General features: G+C 43.5%; 1 protein-coding gene across 1 annotated transcript in view; it reads right to left on the bottom strand.

Moving 5' to 3' along the window:
• Nucleotides 1-3,080: 3,080 nt before the first annotated feature.
• The window catches only part of LOC309604512 (antigen WC1.1-like), a 31,676-nt gene continuing 15,046 nt past the window's right edge, over nt 3,081-19,710 (bottom strand). Inside the window, exons 5-16 of the mRNA XM_082337903.1 lie at nt 18,719-19,030; nt 17,977-18,294; nt 16,918-17,232; nt 11,996-12,310; nt 11,140-11,202; nt 10,739-11,053; nt 10,511-10,546; nt 10,075-10,212; nt 9,679-9,774; nt 9,031-9,114; nt 6,638-6,790; nt 3,081-3,189 (exon numbers count right to left, since the gene is read on the bottom strand). Coding sequence (XP_082194029.1) covers nt 3,083-3,189; nt 6,638-6,790; nt 9,031-9,114; nt 9,679-9,774; nt 10,075-10,212; nt 10,511-10,546; nt 10,739-11,053; nt 11,140-11,202; nt 11,996-12,310; nt 16,918-17,232; nt 17,977-18,294; nt 18,719-19,030 — 2,252 coding nt within the window. The 3' untranslated portion in view covers nt 3,081-3,082. The remainder of the gene's footprint in view (nt 3,190-6,637; nt 6,791-9,030; nt 9,115-9,678; nt 9,775-10,074; nt 10,213-10,510; nt 10,547-10,738; nt 11,054-11,139; nt 11,203-11,995; nt 12,311-16,917; nt 17,233-17,976; nt 18,295-18,718; nt 19,031-19,710) is intronic.

The raw sequence follows: 19,710 nt of genomic DNA, 5'->3' as shown, positions 1-19,710 counted from the left end.
GACCCATCCTGTGTATCTGTATTTCTGTTTTTCTTCAAGAGCAAAATCTTTAGGGTTCCCTAGGAGGGTCCAAGCTCTTTAGAAACTGTGTATTCTCCCTTGGGTCAGGATCTTTATCCAAGCACTCTCAGAAACACAGGCCTTCGTGCTGCTAAAATAACACCGGCTGACCCTGCGTTGTCCTGTCCAGCCATTTCTTGCTCCTAGCAGGATGTCTAGGTGTTTGTCTAATGACCCGAGCTATGAGAAATGTGTATTTCCACTAGGTACATTATTTATGTTATTTATGGAGTAGTGTTGTTTCAGAGAAAGAATTAAAGGCGGTATAGGGAAAAATAGGTATGGGAGGATTAGAGGGATCAAACCTAGTAAAATTAGGTGAGGTTGAAATTTGTATGTAATACTCAAGAGTTCTGCTATCAGACTCCATGAGGTTTAAATGTCTCTGTAAATTGAGGCTATCCCTTTGCAATTTTCCTTTTGTACCTGATTTTTTCCACAAATTTTAAAGATGGATTTGTAATGAGCTCAGCCTTAGCCTAATTCTCTTGGTTTTCATCCTGCTCATTAGCCAATATTGTTTCTGATTTAATAATTTGAAATGATCTGTTGCTTATAGCAGGTCTTCTGTACGCGTCTGTACTTCCGTACTTCTGTAAGCATCTATTTTCATCCCTCGGAGTAGAAATTTTGCCTGATAGATCCCACAGTTAAGCCACTTTACATCTCTTATTATTCTTGTGTTCTGTTGATATGCTTTCAATCCGATTACTCCAATTATCTTAAAAATTTCCTTGGGCAGGTCCCATTCAGGTGCACTCGTACTGCTATAGAAGTTTGGTTAAAAATTTTAACGCTGTGGGCAGATTTCCAAGATCACTGGCCCCACTGAGGATTATATACCCTTATATACGATCACCTGGGGAGTACTCAGCTCAAATGGATCATGCCAATGATGACATCAGTTGTTGCCATCTCTGAGGCCCAAGGGATTCCTCCTTCCTGGTAGCTGGAACGCAGCCTGGTGGACCCAGGGAGGGGAAGTCCTGTCCTGTATAGATAATTTTAACAGGGATAAATAGTCTGCTACACCTATTTTTGGCATAGAATTGGTTGCCCCTGTCAGTTGCTGCTGCCTTTTCCTATTCCTTGCAAACACTGACTATTTCTGCTTTCCCAGTTTTTCCGTTAGTGAGCCAGGAAAAGCAGATAGCATGATGCAGTTAAATTACACGGATGTATGTGTTTCCCTCCTTCTGTGTCTCACAGCATGCCTGTAGCATGCCTGTCAGGTCTTGCTGATGCTGCTGGAGAAGCAGTCAGCAAGAATTCCTTTTTTAAATAAAGACTTGGCTGCTGCAATGGCTTTATGTCCTCCTGCGATCCTAGGTTTAACCAGGGAAGGAAACCACTTGTGCCTGGAGCTAGATGTCAAGGTGGTTGCTTTCCCTTAGGATCTCTTTTAACAAAGCACCTTGTCTTTGCCAGACTTGTCTTTCCTTTTGAATTTCTTCCTCACTACTTCCAGTCTAGCTCGGAAAGGATAAAGTTACACAGATAGAAACATCCTATGCATCACAGAATCATGTCTCCTCTGCTCTCCCAATATTCCACAGGAAGCTCCATTCAGGGCTGAGAGGGAGACAGCCAGGGAAGCGTAGATTTGCCAGGATAGTCACTGAATACAAAGAAGTATTTCGTTCATCTCAGTGCAACCTCTTCTGCCTCAGTCCTTGGCGCAGGGTTGTAGGGTGTCTTGATGCTGGGCTAATGAGGTTCGTGAGGTTGTTTGGGAAAGGATTCGCTTGTCTGTGTGTCTTCTCTGCTGTCTGGGACAAACTCACATTTCTTTATGCATGATGATGGTTAGAACAGCTGTTGGTTTTATGTACAAATGAGAGTCTCATCTAGATTATGGTGACTCTCGCAGGTATTTCTTCTAGACACATCAATACACTGGCATGCTCTAGGCAAATTCTCAACAGCCTGCATTTCCACTACATTTACCCTCTGATGCAAAAAAATCATATCCATGCTGAAGTTTCAGACCTTTGGTTTTTTGAGATACTTAGTTGGTCTGAATAAGGTTCATACAAAAATTCCTTCACATTCTTGAATAAATTAGCAGGTTTCTTGGGTGGGGAGGGAGAGCCTACTAGAAGGGTAGGGCTCAGATTTTGAGGGATAAATGGAGGCCAAGAGAGATGACAGAATGCAAGGGAGGCTTTTTATTTCAGGACCTGAAAGAAATTTCATTAGGAGCCAAGACAATGATACTTCACCTTCTATTCCATCAACATGCGGACTTTTTCAATTTGCCCTCATATGATTAAAAGAAATTATATAACAGACGCCTATAAGTATGACCACCACTTGCCATTTGTGGAAAGAAATTAAACTTTCTCTACTGTATAATTGGTATGACTTTGGGAGACAATAAGTCATGATGGTATAGCGGGAGAAAAGAGAAGCAAAGCTTTTCCTTCCAATCAAATGTGTGATTCACTTGTACAGAATTCAAATGGACTGACTTGCATCTAAAGTGAGGACAAGAATAACCTCTTCCTCAGTTTCTCATTTCACAAAGCACTACCTAGAAAATTAATTCTAGTCCTCACATTCTGTGTGACAAGCAAGAATATCCAAAAGTTGAAACAGAACGTTGATGATTTTCTTGCAGTTCAGTCTCTATTCCTAATAATCTCCAGAAAGCTGCCCCGTGTATCTGTGAGGAGAAGCGTAAATTTGAGAAGAGATCTTTAAACAGTTTCTAATATGAAAATATCGTAAGTTGAAAAATTAGCTCAGTAGCAAAAAAAATTGCAATGAAAATATTTAGGAATAAAAAGCAAAAACTGTCCAGGCAGTCTTGGCAACAAGAAATTATAAGAGAAATTAGAAAGATTTTCTTAACAGTCATGCTTGCATTTCTTCTAAGTATGTAACTGCTTCTCTGCAAATAAACCAAATTTAGGTAAACTAATCCTAAACACAGGTTGTTCTGGTTCTGCTGGTATCCAATTAACATTTTACGAGCAGAGGTGTATTTCCAAAAGTGGTCAGTACATCTCAGCAGTCTCTATCAGTGCCCCAGCTCTTCAATGTCATCATAGCCCGTGTCTTCAAGAGCAGGGGATGAATCTCTCTCAGCCTTGGAGGTCCTGTTTCCTGATGCGTTAGGACTCCAGTCTGAAAACGCGAAGGGAAGAACACTGAGATAAATGCACATTTTGTATGTGTTACCTTTACAGCGTTGTGCCGCTGGCAGCACGTGCTCGCTGTCTTCTCCAGAAATTAGAGCCATAGATATGCGTGGCTGTGAAAGATGAGAGAAATGCTTGTCTCATCCTGCCTCCTGCTACATGTACACATATCCAAGGATCAACCTTACTGTTCCCAGAAAACAGGTTACTGATCTAACTATAAACACTTCTAATAAAGGCAATTCTTCAATATCCCTAAATAACCCAACTCTCTTTTATGGCCTCAAGTGTTATCTGACATACTGCAAATTTAGTAGGTCTGTCCTTGTCCGTCCCACAAGCGCGCTCTGATCTGTCTCCTCCTGGAGCTATCACAGGAGAGTGCTCAGCCCATTGTCTGGGTTTGAAACCCATTAAGAGGAGGTATCCCACCTTACTGACTGAGGCGTGTTGTTGCCCACAGAGGTATGAGACTTATTATGAGATGCAGGGGAATACCATCTTGGGATCACAGAAAACTTACTATGGGCTGCTTAGGGGAGGAAACAAAAGCACAGAGAAGGAGGGATCAATGTAGGTTGGGGAGGAACACACATGAGAAAATAGAATGATGAGGAGATAAAAGGGGCTGGTGGCATGTAAACAGGCTGCTGGCCAGTATGTGTGTTTGGCCATGCCCTGCATCTGATCAGTGGCATCTGTCCTGTCTTCTTATTAAACTCCATTTCTAACTGTTTTCCCGAGTAAAGGGGCTCTCCATTCTGTGCGTATGTGTGTGTATGGAGGTGTAAGTACCGGCAACCAGAGCTGGACCACGGGTCAGAGGGCACTGTGCATCTGTGGTGCCAGCAACTGGAGAGACCGGAGTGCCTAGACCTCTAAGTACCACTAACTGGGGTGGGACTCAGGGGCTCACGTGCCCAGACACCAGCAACTGGAGGAGATCAGGGAATCCAGGGGCTAGTAACTTGGTAGACTGCATGTCTAAGCCCAGTTACTGGGGGACGCATTGTACATATGTGTGGGTGTTAGTGTGCATGTGAGTGTGTGAAGTAACTGGAAAACCAGGGGGTTCCAGGACCAGTTACTGGATAGACTGAGTGTCTAAGGCCAATTACTGGTGGAAGTATAGTGTTCGTGTGCATGTGTGTGTGTGTGTGTGTAGATTACCAGAACCTGGAGTGGGCCTCCGGGGTTAATATATGCAGGTGGCAGCAACTTGAGAGACCTAGGATCCAGGGGCAGCTACTGGATAGACTGTGTCTAAGGCCAGCTACTGGAAGGATCCATATTGTGTGTGTACATATGCATTTTCCACAAATAGGCTTTCATCCTGGTCAGCCAGAGAGGGTGAACAGGATGAGGCCATTGGTGCTGCTTGTGTTTGAGTACTATGTTTTCTGTCCCTGTTGGCTCTACAAGCCAGCCTTGTGTATCTGCATATATGTATTATATGTGCGTGCACGTATGTGCATGCCTACATGTGCTCAGCCTCACTACTGGCTGGACCTAGGGACCTGGAACCTCCATCAGATGACCAGGTTTAGCAACCCCTACTATCTTCTGATTTTTAGAATACAAATAAATGATGAGAGAGATGAATATACCTTAACTATATACAGTTTTCGCAAACAGCAAAGGTTGTCAATACAACCTTTGTATGAAGTCAACAGCAAGTGAGGTTCACAAAGACACTGAGCATTGTTTAAGTAAGGTAGAAATGTATACAACTTTGTACATAATGTTAAAATGAATATAATAATGGGCTGTTAAAAAAACTCTAATGTTTCTCTAATCACTTTTAGTCCTAAAATATTTTGATTATTTTTTCATGCCTTCAGTCTGTCAACTATATTTATCACTGTCCCAAAAGGTGGAGTTCAGCTGCTGATCAGAAGGTGTTCCACAGTTATATTAAGTGCACAGAGAAAGAGAAGTCTATCTTAAATATTTTTTCTTAATTGTTCTGGGAAAAAAAGACAAAATTTAGTGCTAGGATAAAAACCTAGCTGAATCCTTCCTCCAGCCACTATCCACTGTCTTTAAGAACTCACAGAGAACAGGCTCTGAAGGACTGGGAAAACATGAACAACATATGCTTATTTTTAAGATGGTGTGTGGGGAAGAAGAAACAAGATTAGGAGTTACAGAAAGTTCAGCTTTGGAAAAATATGAGAACAAAAAAACTACTTGTAAGGAGACAGAAGAAAAAAAGCAGATGGATAATAGATAACATGGATTTATCGAAAAGAAATCACACCAGATAAATCTGATTTTTCTTTTTGATTATCTAGAAGTGCTTTTGTAAGGGAGTAAATTGTCACTCACCTCACACATGGTATTTTTATAAGTAAACTAGAGAAATATGGTCTAACTCAAACCTCTGTAGACTGGGCACAAATTCAGTCAAAAATGGTATTGTTAGGGTAGCTCACTGTACCAGGTAGGATTCTTTGACAGCCCTACATACAACTAAGTATTTTTATTAATTCCTAAGATAAAATACACGTTCTTGTTACATTTTCCAGATGATGCCATACTATATTAGAATTCAAATGATCTTGGCAAAGTTTTGATGAAAATCAATGAAATCTAATAAGGACACTCACAAGACTACAGACAAAGGGAGAAACAATCAACTGCATAATTAGAAAGATCAGTGTCTAATGGTATGTGGTATTTTACAGAGCAGGATTTGGAGTTGCATCAGGCTGGATATTGAACACCGTCAGGAGCGTCTTGCTGTTGCAAAAAAGGGAGACATCACACTGGCATGCATAAACAGAAGGATATCCAGTAAGACATGTGAAGTGGTCCTTCTGCTCTACCTGACACTAATAAGCTCTTAGTATCATGCTGTACAGAAATACTGTAAAATTTTGGTTTTGAAACACTTTTTGAAAGATACGAACCTACTGACACAGCCTGGGTGGAGACATACAGAATGACCAGAGGTCAAGTCAACAACACCTAAGTAGAAAATGGACTAATTCAGGTTGCTGCAGTCTAGAGAAACAAAATACAAGACAGAACAGAGGGGAGATATGTTAACAGTCTTCAAGTAAAAGGCTGCTACAAAGGTGAAAGCAACTCCCCTATCCCCATGGTCATTATAGTAAGAAGTAACAATTTTAATTTGCAGCAGTGAAGACTTAGGTTAGGTCACAAGCAAGAATTTTATAGCTGTAAGGAGATCACAGCATGGGTATAGATTACCTGCAGAGGCTGTGGAAACGCTGCTACTGAATGGCTCTAAGAACAGAATAACAAACATCTAACCTACACTCTTCATGTACGTAGGTAGTGTTCCTTCCTGACAGTGGTTAGATAAAACCTAGGTGATCCCTTGAGGTATCCTCCACCTTGATTTTCCCTGAGTTCAGTACAGTAACTATAAGTTATGAAAACTAACCGCACTGCTCTTCTGGCCTCACCTGTCTGTGAATCCTTGTTTCTGTCACCTTCTTCAGGGATCCCAATGATTCCCTGTTCATTCTGCTCAGAAAGAGAAGCATCTTTAGGTCCAGGAGCTTCCGTCACATCATCATAACCATCTTCCAGGGTATTTCCAGGCAGTGGAGAGACCTCTGGAACAGTACAGGTATTAACTATAACAGGGATAGATCACCCACTAGAGAGAGCAGTAGCTGATGATCCAGTGATAAGGGCCTGTAATACTGACATTATCATAATGATAATGAATGCTAAGAAACAAAGAATCCTCCTGAGGACTCTCAGGTATTCCAGACAACAATGTTATAGCTCCAATAATTGTTATACATTGCTGTAACAAGTAGAAAGTGGAAATCAACATGGAGGAGGGATAGGATGGGGAAGGAGATCTGGAGAAGGAGGCAGTTAGTGACAGGCTTTATTTCAGAGTAAGCTTCCCCATTGCATTTCATAATTGCACAATGACAAATTACTCCTTGTTTATCTCTGTGTAGCACCTGCTTCCTTGTCTTTTCATTGCTTTAACTACCTTCTGTTAAATTTCTCTGAAATGGACTTGCTAAGTAGCCACCCTTGGCCATTTGCCTATGGATAGGAGGCTACAAACTTAGGCCAAAGCTTTGGAGAAAAATATCTGCAGTTCTGCTTCTCTTCTCCAGGCAGTACAACTCCAACTCTCTCAGCCTTTCTTCATAGGAGAGGTGTTCCAGCCCTCTGATCACTTCTGTGGCCCTCCTCTGGACCCACTCTAACAGGTCTATGTCTGTCTTCTGCTGGAGACCCCACAGCTGGATGCAGTACTCCAGGTGGGGTCTCACAAGAGCAGAGTGGAGGGGCAGAATTGCATACCTCGACCTGCTGGCCACGCTTCTTTTTATGCATGCCTTGCATGTGATTGGCTTTCTGGGCTGTGAGCGCACATTGCCATCTCATTTCCAATTTGTCCCCCACCAGTATCCCCAAGTCCTTCTGCCCAGGGCTGCTCTCAGGCCATTCATCCCCCAGTTTGTGCTGATCCTGGTGATTGCTCCGAGCCAGGTGCAGGACCTTGCGCTTGGCCTGGTTGAACTTCATGAGGTGAGGTTCATATTTGCCCATTTCTCAAGCCTCTCAAGGTCCCTCGGAATGGCATCCCTTCCCTCAAGTGTATCAACAGCACCACTCAGCTTGGTGTCATTCGTAAACTTGCTGAGGGTGCACTCGATCCCATTATGTCATTAATAAAGATATTGAAGAGTACCGGTCCCAGTACGGACCCCTGAGGGACACCACTTGTTGCTGATCTCCATTTGGACATTGAGCTGTAGACTGCAACTCTTTGGATGTGGCCATCCAACCAATTCCTTATTCATTGAATAGTCCATCCATCAAACTCCATTCTGTGAGTAGCCAGCTCTCTAATTCCTCAGGGGCAGTTAGCCTTGAGGCATCTAGTGGTCTGTACTTATCTGGAAGCCCGAGAGAATATTAGTTTTCACTGTTATATAGTATATACATACACACATGGACATACAAATAATACATATATAAAATTAAAAGTCAATCAAAGCACTTCTATTTCACTTTTTACCTAGTGCTGAATATTCAATCTGAATAAGAAAAAGAGATCTTATTTGGGATAATTGCCTTCTTGATGAGCATTTCAAAGCAAGTACGGAAAATAAAAGCTTTTAGTTTAATTTTAAATAATAAAACCCTCTTAATATTCAAAAAACAATAGAAAATAAAATTAAACACATAGCACAGAGAGAGTCAGGGATATGGGCAGCTGAGATCCAAAACTGCTCGTGCCTTTGGCAGTTGATCTCTCTGAGACCAGGCAATAGCTAAGAGAGCTTTTTGATCAGCTCCAGGAAAATGCAATTCTCCAAACACTTGCTCTCCCTCAACTTTTTCAAGATAAAAGCCCCCCACATCTGGCAAGATGCATTTTCTTCAGATCACTCAGATTACAATTCCCTAATCAACTCCAAAGGTATGCCAATGTTCTTATTTGGAGAATGTTTTTCCTTTGTCTTAATTCTCCCATTTATCTCAGAAATGAAGCAACAGCTTACACGCTGTTACAGTTGCAATTTCTGGGAGAAGCAGTTGCCAAATTGTTGAATTCATGGGACTGGATCCTGTGAAGAGTGCAATACTACCAGCAAACATTTATTTTCAACTTCTAGAAGAGAAGACTAGCACTTGTATACGAGATTGTATGACATTCTTCCACCACAAGTTAAACAGAACTTTTTGGTTCACATCAAAACATCACTAGTGGACATGAAGTGCAGCAAGAAAAAAGTTTTAATCACCAATAATGCTTTGGAAATTAAAAGCTACCCTGATTTTGGGTCTCTTTCTTTGTAGGATCCCCATCTTCCATTACCTTGAGTAGCTCCAGGACCATTTTCTTCATCACTGTCCCTGCTATAAAGCTGTGCCTTTGTTTTTGAACTTTCTGAATAAGAATCTAGGCAAATAAGAGTGTGATATCAGATTAAACTCTCCTTAGCTGCTAAGACTGCATCATGAGGAAAAGAGCAGGCTACGGTAATAACACGCAAGTCAAGCAGATTCTTGGGCAGTCAGTATTACTCCTGCAAGGTAAAGGGCTTACAGTGGAATATCCAAGAATCCCTCAGGGGCCCCATAACACCTCTCATGGTTCATGGGGGAGCCAAGCCACGGAGGGAGAAAGGGAATCAACAGGAGGAAGCCTACAGAGACACATAGCTACTGGGAGGGAGATACAAATTATGCCTTTATTTGTTCCTGCTTTAAATGATTGCCGCGAAAGCCTTTTTTGTTTTGTTTTGTTTGACCTATACTGATCTGTGCTCTATGGCTGTGGTGAGGACAGCGCAAAATGAATTGTCCCTAGGAGAGGAACTGGCAAAGTCCAGTGAGCTGGAAACCCCTCTCCTCAAATCTAGGAATTTTCGGTTTCCCAGTGGATTTGGGAGCTGCAAAGTATCGGATTGGGATCTGGGCCACCAGGAGGAATTTTCCCTTGACAAGAGCAAGACACACAGACCTGAGAGGCCAATCATGCCCTGCTTTTCCCTCATCAGGTTATAGTCGATCTCTTCATAGACAGCCTCAGAGAAGGGGTCATAGGATAGTCTGGAGCCTGAAAGTAAAAGGCAATGATCACTCACACAGTCTCTGCTCATACCCAGGCTGGGGTCATGAAAAGGAGAAGTGACCTAAAGGGGTCTACATGGCCTGGTTGGTACCCAGAAAGTCACCAAGAGGTGCTGACTGAGGGTAAGCACTGCTGGGCTCTTTCACTGCCAGACAGTAAGTGAAAATCTCATTGTGACAGTAGATGCCATTAATCTCAGTCACCCATCCCTCCAGCCTCCTCAGCCAACTAAACACTCACCACCCATGTCAAGGAGGCATTTCATACCAGTCCTGAGGGACCCACCTCTCTGCTGTGCCCTGGCACTTCGGATCTGTCCAGCAAGAATGGCAAGGACCAGGCAGAGAAGAGCCCCCAGGATAATGCAGAGGATGACAGGCACTGAAATTCTCATAGTGCCTGTTGCAGGGCGGCGGGGAGGATCTGAATAGAAATGAAGAAGCAACAGGTATAAAATCAGGTGACCCAAAGGGCTGCTTCTCTGTAGCCTCCTGCTGTGCCCATGCTAGGGCAGGGCACCTGCTGCCCAGCTGTGGGTCCTGCTCAAGCAGCTAGAATTCAGCAGCTGGGGATAGTGCCACTCGGCTTTCCTTTACAAAAGGCTGCGGGAGGTGCTTTCTGATGAGCTGGCATATACTGCTGATTTACCTGCTATGTGATATCAGGGACATTAAATCCTCATTTGATGGCAGAAAGAAAGGGGGAAGAAGGAATGTTTTACCTGCTCTGGTGGGTGATGCTGTTGTTTCTGTCATACCTGCAAAAGCAAGGTGAGTCCAGATTAAGGAAGAGGCAAGTGTGAAAAACAGGGAGAACATCTTCACATCATTTGCGAGGTTCCTGCAGTCAAAATTATGAAGGGGGCGGTCACCGGGATGTACAACTGACATGGTCCTCTATCCTTCTCCTTCCCAGATCTGTGTAATGAACCAAAGGACCAGTTACTAACCAGAGCAATCCACAGCAGCATCTTCCTTATGATCACAGTTTTTGCCGGACAGGGGCTTGACAGGACAGTTCCAAAGAGACAGCTCTGTTCCTTTACAGTGCACCTTCTCCCACCAGATGGGACCAGTCCCTTCCCCAAAAGCAGCTTCACTCAGAGCAGACACAGCAGATCCACAGCCCAGCTGCCTGCATACAACATTAGCATCTGCCACATCCCAGGAATCGTCACAGATTGTTCCCCAAGAACCTTGGTGCCAAATCTCCACTCTGCCTGAACATCCATCCTTTCCTCCTATGACTCGTAACTTCTCCCTGTCTGCAAAACACAGAAACCTTCTGTATTGCTGAAACAGCAGGAAGGTCCATAGGGACCAATAAGGAGAAACAAAGAGGTAGAGGTACCTGAACAGCTTGTGGAGTTTGGACACTCAGCAAATGTGGCTGGAGACGTTGCCTCTTCTCTTCCTGCAGAATTTAAATACTGAAGTAAATAATTTGATTATTCTCTGAAAAGAGCGACGGAGTACAAAATGCCTGAAAATTAATAATCAAATTATTTTTTTCCTATAATATATATATGGCCTGTTTAGTACTTGGTGGTTCACTGTATGACTATTGCTGTGAATTAAATAATCTTCCTGATGACTGTGCTTTCTTTCTTCTTGTGTGAGGCAACTGCAATCCCTTTCAGGAGACCTGAATGTCATCTAGAATTAATTTATATTTTAGTGGGAACCCACAGAGCAGGCATTAGAAATGGACCTTTAGAACTGAACTAATTCATACACTTGTCCATGGCTATTTGCAGCACGTGTGTACATGTACATTTGCACTGATATGCCTCCATACATGTAGAAACACATACATGCCTCTAGACTTCTTGAGAAGTCTGATCCTAACTCAGATCTCACAGACTGACTGTGTATCATAGATTTTTGCTTTAAAAATATGCAATGACACCATCTTATCAGGGACTTCCTTGGGATTTCCATTGGATAACTGCACTCAATGACACTCATGTAGTTTTAATTCACTCATTTACATCAAGGATATAGACAAAGAAAAATGTTTGTGCCATTTGCATGAAGCTAGAAGCAACATATACCAGATAACAAATGAACACGAGGTAATTACTACAATGTCCATATGTAGAATCATAGAATTGTTAAGGTTGGAAAGGACCTCTGAGATAATTGAGTCCAACCTGTAGGTTTATGTATATGTCTGGGCAGTCCTGTACTGATAAATTTCTAATTACCAGTGCAAGAAATATGGGTCTCTTCTGCTCGGTTATCACATGACTGAGGATCCCAGGGGTCTGACTGACATTGCCAGAGAGAGCTGTGTTGCTCAGTACACTCAATGTGGTCCAGCCACGTGGGCCCAGAACCTCTGCCATATTTGAAGTCTCCTGCGATTTCCCCACCATCTCCGCAGTTCAGTTGTTTGCATACAGTTATTGCAGTGAGTTGAGACATATGATTGGAGCAAATGGACCCCCATGTCCCATTGTAGAAAACTTCTAGCCGCCCAGCACAGTCATTGCCATTCGCCAGCCTCAGAGCCAGGAACTCTAGAAGTGAAGACATAAAAATGGAATTAAAGGGGCCAGGACCCTGGCTGTGATGAGTAAAATCCAGAATCTGCTAACAATCATGTTCATCACTCTGAATGAGAAAGTGCCAGAGGAAACCACTCTAAAAGTGACAAAACCAAAAGTCATACAGTGATCCTCTCTGGTTAACCAGCGTTCTCCAGCATCTACATCAACAAACAACAGTGATGGCCACCCCCCACAGTTGCAGGCATATTTCTTTGGTATGTTGAAGCATAGGTGCCATGTGCTCCTCAGATTTGTTGATATTTTGGTGTGCAATGACTTGTTTACAATCATTTCAGAGCCAGCTGGAATGGCTGCCCTGCAGAAGCACAGGGCAACCCTGCAGCCCCCGGTGACTGAAACCCTGCCAGTTGTAGCCAATGCGTTTCACCCCTCACCTCTGTGAGACACCTATTTAAGAACCGTTTGAACATACATCCATTATAAACTCTACTTTACCATCATCATAGTCATAAAATACATACATTATAAACTCTACCCTTAGTCCCAGACAATAGGTATTGACATTGTAACAATGTGCACATGTAGTCAATAAAATGCTACCTCTCATTCTGGGAACCACATTATAGGAGTTAACATCATACCAATCTCAACATATATTTATTACAAGATTCAGACCTTGTCCCTGCAAAACACATGAAGAAGAACATAATTTATGAGGGAAAGTGATATTACTCTTTTCTATTTACTTTATGTAAAGGCACACATTTCATTGTTCCTTTTCCAAAGACCAACCAGTAAGTAAACCTTGCTCTTCAAATAATAGAGACCATTTTCTTACGGATTTTAACTGTTGCAGGCTTCCCAATCCAAGCATCCTTAGGGCTGGCTGGTACTTTATCACCCTAATGAGCTCAGGTTTTCTTTTGGGCTGCATGGGTTTAAGTAAACCATTGCACAGCTCTACTTTTCCAGCTGCCTGGTGATGTACCCACTCTACTCATTCTTGAATGGTTGTATTTTTGTAATGACTTACATTGATTCCTGCCTAAGCAGCATTCCGTGGTGCCAACAGAAATGTTTGTTTATTCCTTCTAGGGTGCTGCATGAATTTGCTGTCTGAGTGGGGAAAGCTTCTAGCCACCTTTGTGATGCTCTACCACTATGAGAACATAACATCTGCCAGTGTTGCTGGGGAGGAGGGGGTTGGTCTATATAATCCACTTGTCAGGCATCTCCAAACATTCATTTCTCTCACTGTGCATACTATTTCATCATTCATGCTGTATGTTGTGTTATTCCACAGGCATCACACTGCCTAATTGCTTGCATTATATCTTCCCAAGGCAAGCCTAAGCAGCCTTCTCTGTCCTCGATCCCTCACAGCACACTTAGCAGTTTCCTAGGCTCATCTATCTAAAAATAGTTTTCCTTTATGCTCCCATCCCAAATCTCATACTGACAGGTTGAGCCAGCCGGTCAGCTTGGTTGCTGTGTTTCTCTTCTTGAGTTGCCTTTGAATTTGGGATATGTATTTAGCATGACATACTAAGCAGGTCTTTCTTCAAGCAGCTGTTGTACTACTTTCCATACTTCTTCTGCTCAAAATGGTTTTCCTCACTGCTGCCAGTTGTCACAATTTAATTCTTCAAGCCATTTCCTTACTACGTTATTCACCATCCAGGAATCTGTATACATGGGTCTGTTGATGCTCCTGAGTATGTTCCAAGGCTGTTTTCAAGGCCTTTCAAACTTCTTCAAGTCTCCTTCGAGATGGCAGCTTCTCCTGTAGAGGCATTACAAGGATTTCCACCTCCTGTTTCCTGCTGTGCTTTTACAGGATCCATCAGTAAACAAACTCTGTTGTTTATTTTCTGTACTTAATGCATCATATGCTAGGGCTTTGACAGCCAAAGGTGTTTGGTCTTCCTCATACTATTGATTGCTGGCCATTGACTTAGTAAATTCAACTAATCCTGGTCCGGAGCTTGAACCAATATGTACAGATTGGCAAAGGGCCAGTAACCATTTTTGCCATGTAGTTGTGGTTGCTCTTCCCTCAGTGATTTTGAATCCTTGATCCTAAAATTCAGGACAGTTAGTCTAGGGCATAACCAGCTTGCTGGTGTTCCTCTTCCCACTCAAAATGAGGCTTATTTCAGGTCACTTGATATGTGGGTTTGGTCAATTGGCTGTCACCAGGGATGTGCGTACATCAAAATCCAGTAATGCCCAAGAAAGCCCGGGTTCTTGTTTATTGTGTGGAGGACTATGGTGTTTATCCAAACAATTTGGTCAGCTGTGTGTATCTGCATCCATTTTGCATGCCTAAAACCTGTATATCTTGAGGGGGCCTTTTTACTTTGGAGTGCTTAATGCCAAATCCAGCACTGAGAAGGGTGATGATTACCTATAGCCCTTTACTTAGTACTGCTGGAGTTGTTCCTCCAATCAATACATCAGCAAGGTAGAGGGAAGTTCTTTGGAATTCTGTTGCTTTAAATTTTGGTGGATGATGCCATGGCAGACAGCAAGGGCTGTGTTTCCACCCTTGGGACAGCCGGTTGCAGATGTACTGCACACCACTCCAGGTGAAGACAAATTGAGGTCTTGGTTCTTTGACCAGTGGGATTGAAAAAAAAACATTTGCAGTATCAGTTATAGCATACCAGGTATATTTTTTAGCTTCTAGCTCATACAAGAGCTGCAACATGTCTGGAACTGTAACAGCTAATGGGAATGTGACTTCATTCAGAGCTCTGAAGTTTATTGTAAACCATCATTCTCCAGCAGACTTCCATACAGGTCAAACAGGACTGTTGTAGGGTGACTGTGTGTTTAAGAGCACCCCTTGTTTTTCCAGGGGAACGATTATTTGGGAGGATTTTATTGATGGCTTCTTGGTCAGTTTGATACTGCTTTCAGCAAATTACTTGGATTGCCAAGGGAGTGACACCTGGATCTGTTTAAGCCAATTCAGCAAAGTTTGGGTGATTAGAGAGTCCCAGGGAGTCCCATAGCTGGTTTTCACCTGTGCAAGCCACACTGCCTATTCCAAAAAAACCCGAAGCCTTTCTGTCCCATCCATCCATCTCCGGTGGTGAAGAAAGTCAGTGTCAAGGATGAAAGGGGCAGTAGGGTCAGTGGCAGCAAGTAAGGTGTACTAAACCCATCTATTCAAGCTTAGGTTCCCTTCCTCCAGAGCTGGGCGTGTTTCTCCTTCAGTTACTCCAGGAACTATTTGTTTATCACTGCTACACAGAGAGGACAATAAGGTGCACTGAGTGCTGCTACCGTTAGGTATCAACTAGCGCACAACATTGTTGAGGCAAGGGTGCCTGGCCACCTTATCTGAACAGTCTAATAACTTTGGTTAGCTTCATCCACTGCGAGGCCAGGGGAGAACCCCCCTGATGCAGTAATTTCAAATCAGTTGACAGAGCAGCGTTTGGTCCAGAATTGGGGGTAGCAGAAGGGAATGGTTTAAATAAGCTCTCACCTCTCTCCTGTGCTCACAATGCTAGGTCTATGAAGGGCTTTTCCTCCCAGTTTCTCATATTGTCTCCCTTTTCTTTCAGATACATCCTTAAGTCTCACTGTGTAGACAGATTTCCAATATCAGAATCAAGGCTTTAAAGTCACTACAATTATTCCAGTCCCGGGGCATGCCAGGTACTAGTGCTGCCAGAGCGTCTCCCACATTTACTGTCTGCTGTCATGGGCAAAACAGTTTCCACTTGGGAAATTCAACTTAATTTTATTTTTTGCACTTAACATAATCTTAATTATTGCTTTGGGTAATGAGGAAAGAAAAGAAAACATTAACAATTAAACAAACACTTAGGGAAACACCTTTGATCTACTCCATTAGTCCTAATTTCCATTGTTTTCCCTCCCAGTTCCTTCAGTGAGGGTGGCAGTGCAGGAGGTTGTGGTTTTTTCTGCTGCTCCTTGCTTCCTATTAATTTTCCTCTATTCAGGGATTGTACCTGCCCCATTGTGGGTCGTCCACAGTCTGCAGTCCCTTCAGGAGTGTATCTGCTCCAGTGTGGCTTATCTACAGGCCACAGCCCTCTCAGAGGCACACCTCCTCTGGCATGGAAACCATGTCTCCAGCCATGTCCCCAGTGGTGTCTTTTTCGACTTTTCCTTAATTTTTCCTCTCTCTTGCAGCTGCCACTCTGTCTTAAATATGCATGAGCAAAGCCACCATATGCTCCTCTGATTGGTTGATGCTTTGGTGCACAGTAGGTTGTTTCCATTGGTTTCAGAGCCAACTCTAACTGACTGTAATGGGCATATGGCAGTTGATGACCTCCTCCTGCACAAGGAACACCCACAGCCCCTTGCTGTGGAAATCTTTAAAGAAACCCTTCAATTTACCCCCCAAATATCCCACCCCACCAAACACTTTTTTTTTGTGTGTGTATGTTAATGCAAAATAAGGACTCTGTAGACCCTTTGCATCTTAATGGGACCAGGGGGATGTGCTGACCAACTATGCTTGTAGTCAAGAGAGCAAGAGGCTGTCCAAGCAAGTCTCCACTATTCTCTGCTTCCCCTTCATGTAACCCTCCCCTTTCAACCCACAGGCTCAGAAAAGGATTTTCTGAACACACCTGAGCACAGGACTCCAGCATCCTCTTTGTGTTGGCAGTTGTGCTGGCCCCATGCCCTAGAGGGACATTCCCAGAGATCAGATTCAGCCCCAGTGCAGTTCACATCATCCAGCCAGATCTGTCCGGAGCCTTCACCGTAATGAGCAGAGACAAATGCCTTGATGGCATGTCCACATCCCAGCTGTTTGCAAACAACATTAGCATCTGATGGATCCCAGTTGTCATCACAGATGGTGCCCCAGATGCCATCATGATAAAGCTCTACTCTACCAGCACAGCGGTTTGTTCCATTCACCAGCCTGATCTGTCTGCTACCTGCGGTAAGAAAACGCAGATGTCAACATGCAATATAACAATAATGCACAGGTCAGTGTAATGGCTGTATGTTTAAAGCACTTTTAAGGCATCATGTTCTTGTTATATTCCAGTTCTGTTATGGTTTCTTGGGCAGAACTCCTGTGATGCTAAAACTGCATAAAGGGAAAGGCTTACTCCTGCATCAGGTAAATGTTTGAATAACTCCTGTGAGATGTTGCAAACAAGAAGGAGTGTCTAGTCTTACTAGGTATATGCAGAGATCACCTGATCTTAGAAATCTGGAGAAGCTGTTTTCTATCATCTAAACTAATCTAGTTAGACAGAGACAATTTCTGTTACAGATGGGTTACAAAATAAGAGAAGAGTAGAAACAGTTCTAATTTACTTTAGAAAGGCTGCAGGTATCTATAAATATAGAGATGTCACAAAATAAAACATATGTAATTCCCAGGTGACAGTCAGAATGTGTGGCAGTCATGGCCAAGTTAGTGTTCTTATGGCTTCTGTATTCTATTATTTCTTTTTGATTCCGCAAGATAAATTCTTTAAGAAATTCAGGTGAAGAAAGCATTATGTAAAGTACACTTGCTTCCTTAACTATCATTTGTCCCTTAGAGTATGCAAGCGGGTGGGTATCACAAGCTCAGACCCCTGCCTATTTAAGATCTGGTAAGACCACAGCACAAGGTGGGCTAGAGGCAACCCTATGAAGCATTCTGTACCTTTCGCACAGTAACTCACCTGAGCAAATCACACCAACGTCTTCAGCCACTCCCGTTGGCACTGTCTGAGAATGGGAGGTCTTACAGAGCATCAGCTGAGTCTCATTTCCAGCACACTGGACACTTCTTAAGCCAACAAGACCCACGCCTCGCTCAGACCTTGGAAGGTAATAGGCTTTCATGGCAATTCCACACTGGAGCTGTCTGCATACCACATGAGCATCCTTAATGTCCCAGTCATCATCCAGGACTCTGCTCCACACGCCATGGAATAAGATCTCAACTCGCCCATCACAGCGGCTCTCACCACCTGAGAGTCTGAGTGATTCAGCAAGACCTGGGCTCAAGAGAGTTGGAAAATGTATTGAATGACACCTACTGCTCTTACTGCAGTAGAAATAACATGCAGGAGAGAGATGGCAGACAAATTTCTCTGTTGGTAAAAAAATAATTCTCACCACTGGTTAAGGAGACAGCCTCTGTTCAGGCTTTGTTTGCTTTCATGCACAAAAGGGTCTGCAATGGGAAGTGAGAAAGGCTTCCCTAGCTCAAAGACTAGATCCTGTGAGGAGACAGGCACATCTAAACAATGTGAAACCCTCTACTAAATGAAGTTTCTATGCTGAAACCAAGGTTGGAGGGGTGGGGGGACAGGAAAGGGCATTAAAGACTGGCTGACATACCAGGCTTGCTTGGCAGAGATCACCAATGCTGTTTTGGTCTGAAGTTGCACTACCCATAAAAGGCCACTCCTGACTTACCTGAGCAAATAACAGTGGCTGCTTCTCTGGCTGAACAGGTTGGGTTGCCCAAAGTCACTTGAGCACAATCCCACAGGCAGGACTCTGTCCCTTCACAGTGAAAAGCATCTCTCCACACATGCCCATTGCCGTCCACAAAACGGTCTCCTGTCTGGATTGACTTTGCATAGCCACAGTTCAGCTGCTGACAGAGAACGCTGGCAGCTTGCAAATCCCAGTGGGAGCGGCAGAGTCTTCCCCATGTGTCTCCATGGCGGATCTCCACTCTGCCAGAGCATGCAGTGCCATTCACCAACCTGCCCCCTGGGCACCCTGAATATAAGAGAAAGTGAGTACTGAGATGTCATGTTTGTAACTGCTCGTAGGCATGACCTGAAAGTGACTGGGAAATGGGAATGGGTGTTCCTTAGCATTCAGTAGTAAAAATGACTCCACTGGGCCACTGGAACTTCTATACTCATAGCTAGAATTCAGTCCACCCTATTTTACTGAGAAGAATGACTAGAAATCAGGATCTAGTCCCCTTTGCAATTTTTAAACTCAGGGCACTAGTTTTCATGGGTCTGGGTGAACCAATAGACCTTAATTGTTCTGACCAGCCTCACCTAGGGCCTCCAGCTATGCACCCTTGGGCTGCTGGTCCAAGGCCTCACTTAAACCTGGACCAGACCTTCAGTCCTTGCCTCAACTATGTGACTGGTGTAACTGTCCCCAGTCTTGTCTCCTGTTACTCCTGACTGTACTCTCCAGCTGGACCCTACAACTGATTGACTACTTTGCCTTGTCTGGGACTGTCCGTAGACCTTGTTATCCGTACCTTCCTCTGTCCCCTGTGCAGATGCTTTGGATTGTGCCTTGGTGGGTAAGGACACTGCCTGTGTTGTCCTCACCCTCTGCCCCAGCCCATCCTACCTTGTGGAGCAGCCCTGTTCTTGATGTTCCCTGACACTAGGAGCATTTCACAGAAAGCAGCCTTATGGTACAGGTGCAGT

Source organism: Platalea leucorodia, assembly GCF_965183815.1.
Source record: "Platalea leucorodia genome assembly, chromosome: 2".
Lineage (NCBI taxonomy): Eukaryota > Metazoa > Chordata > Aves > Pelecaniformes > Threskiornithidae > Platalea > Platalea leucorodia.
Note: the sequence above shows the minus strand (reverse complement) of the source record. Positions and strands in the feature narration are given on the sequence as shown.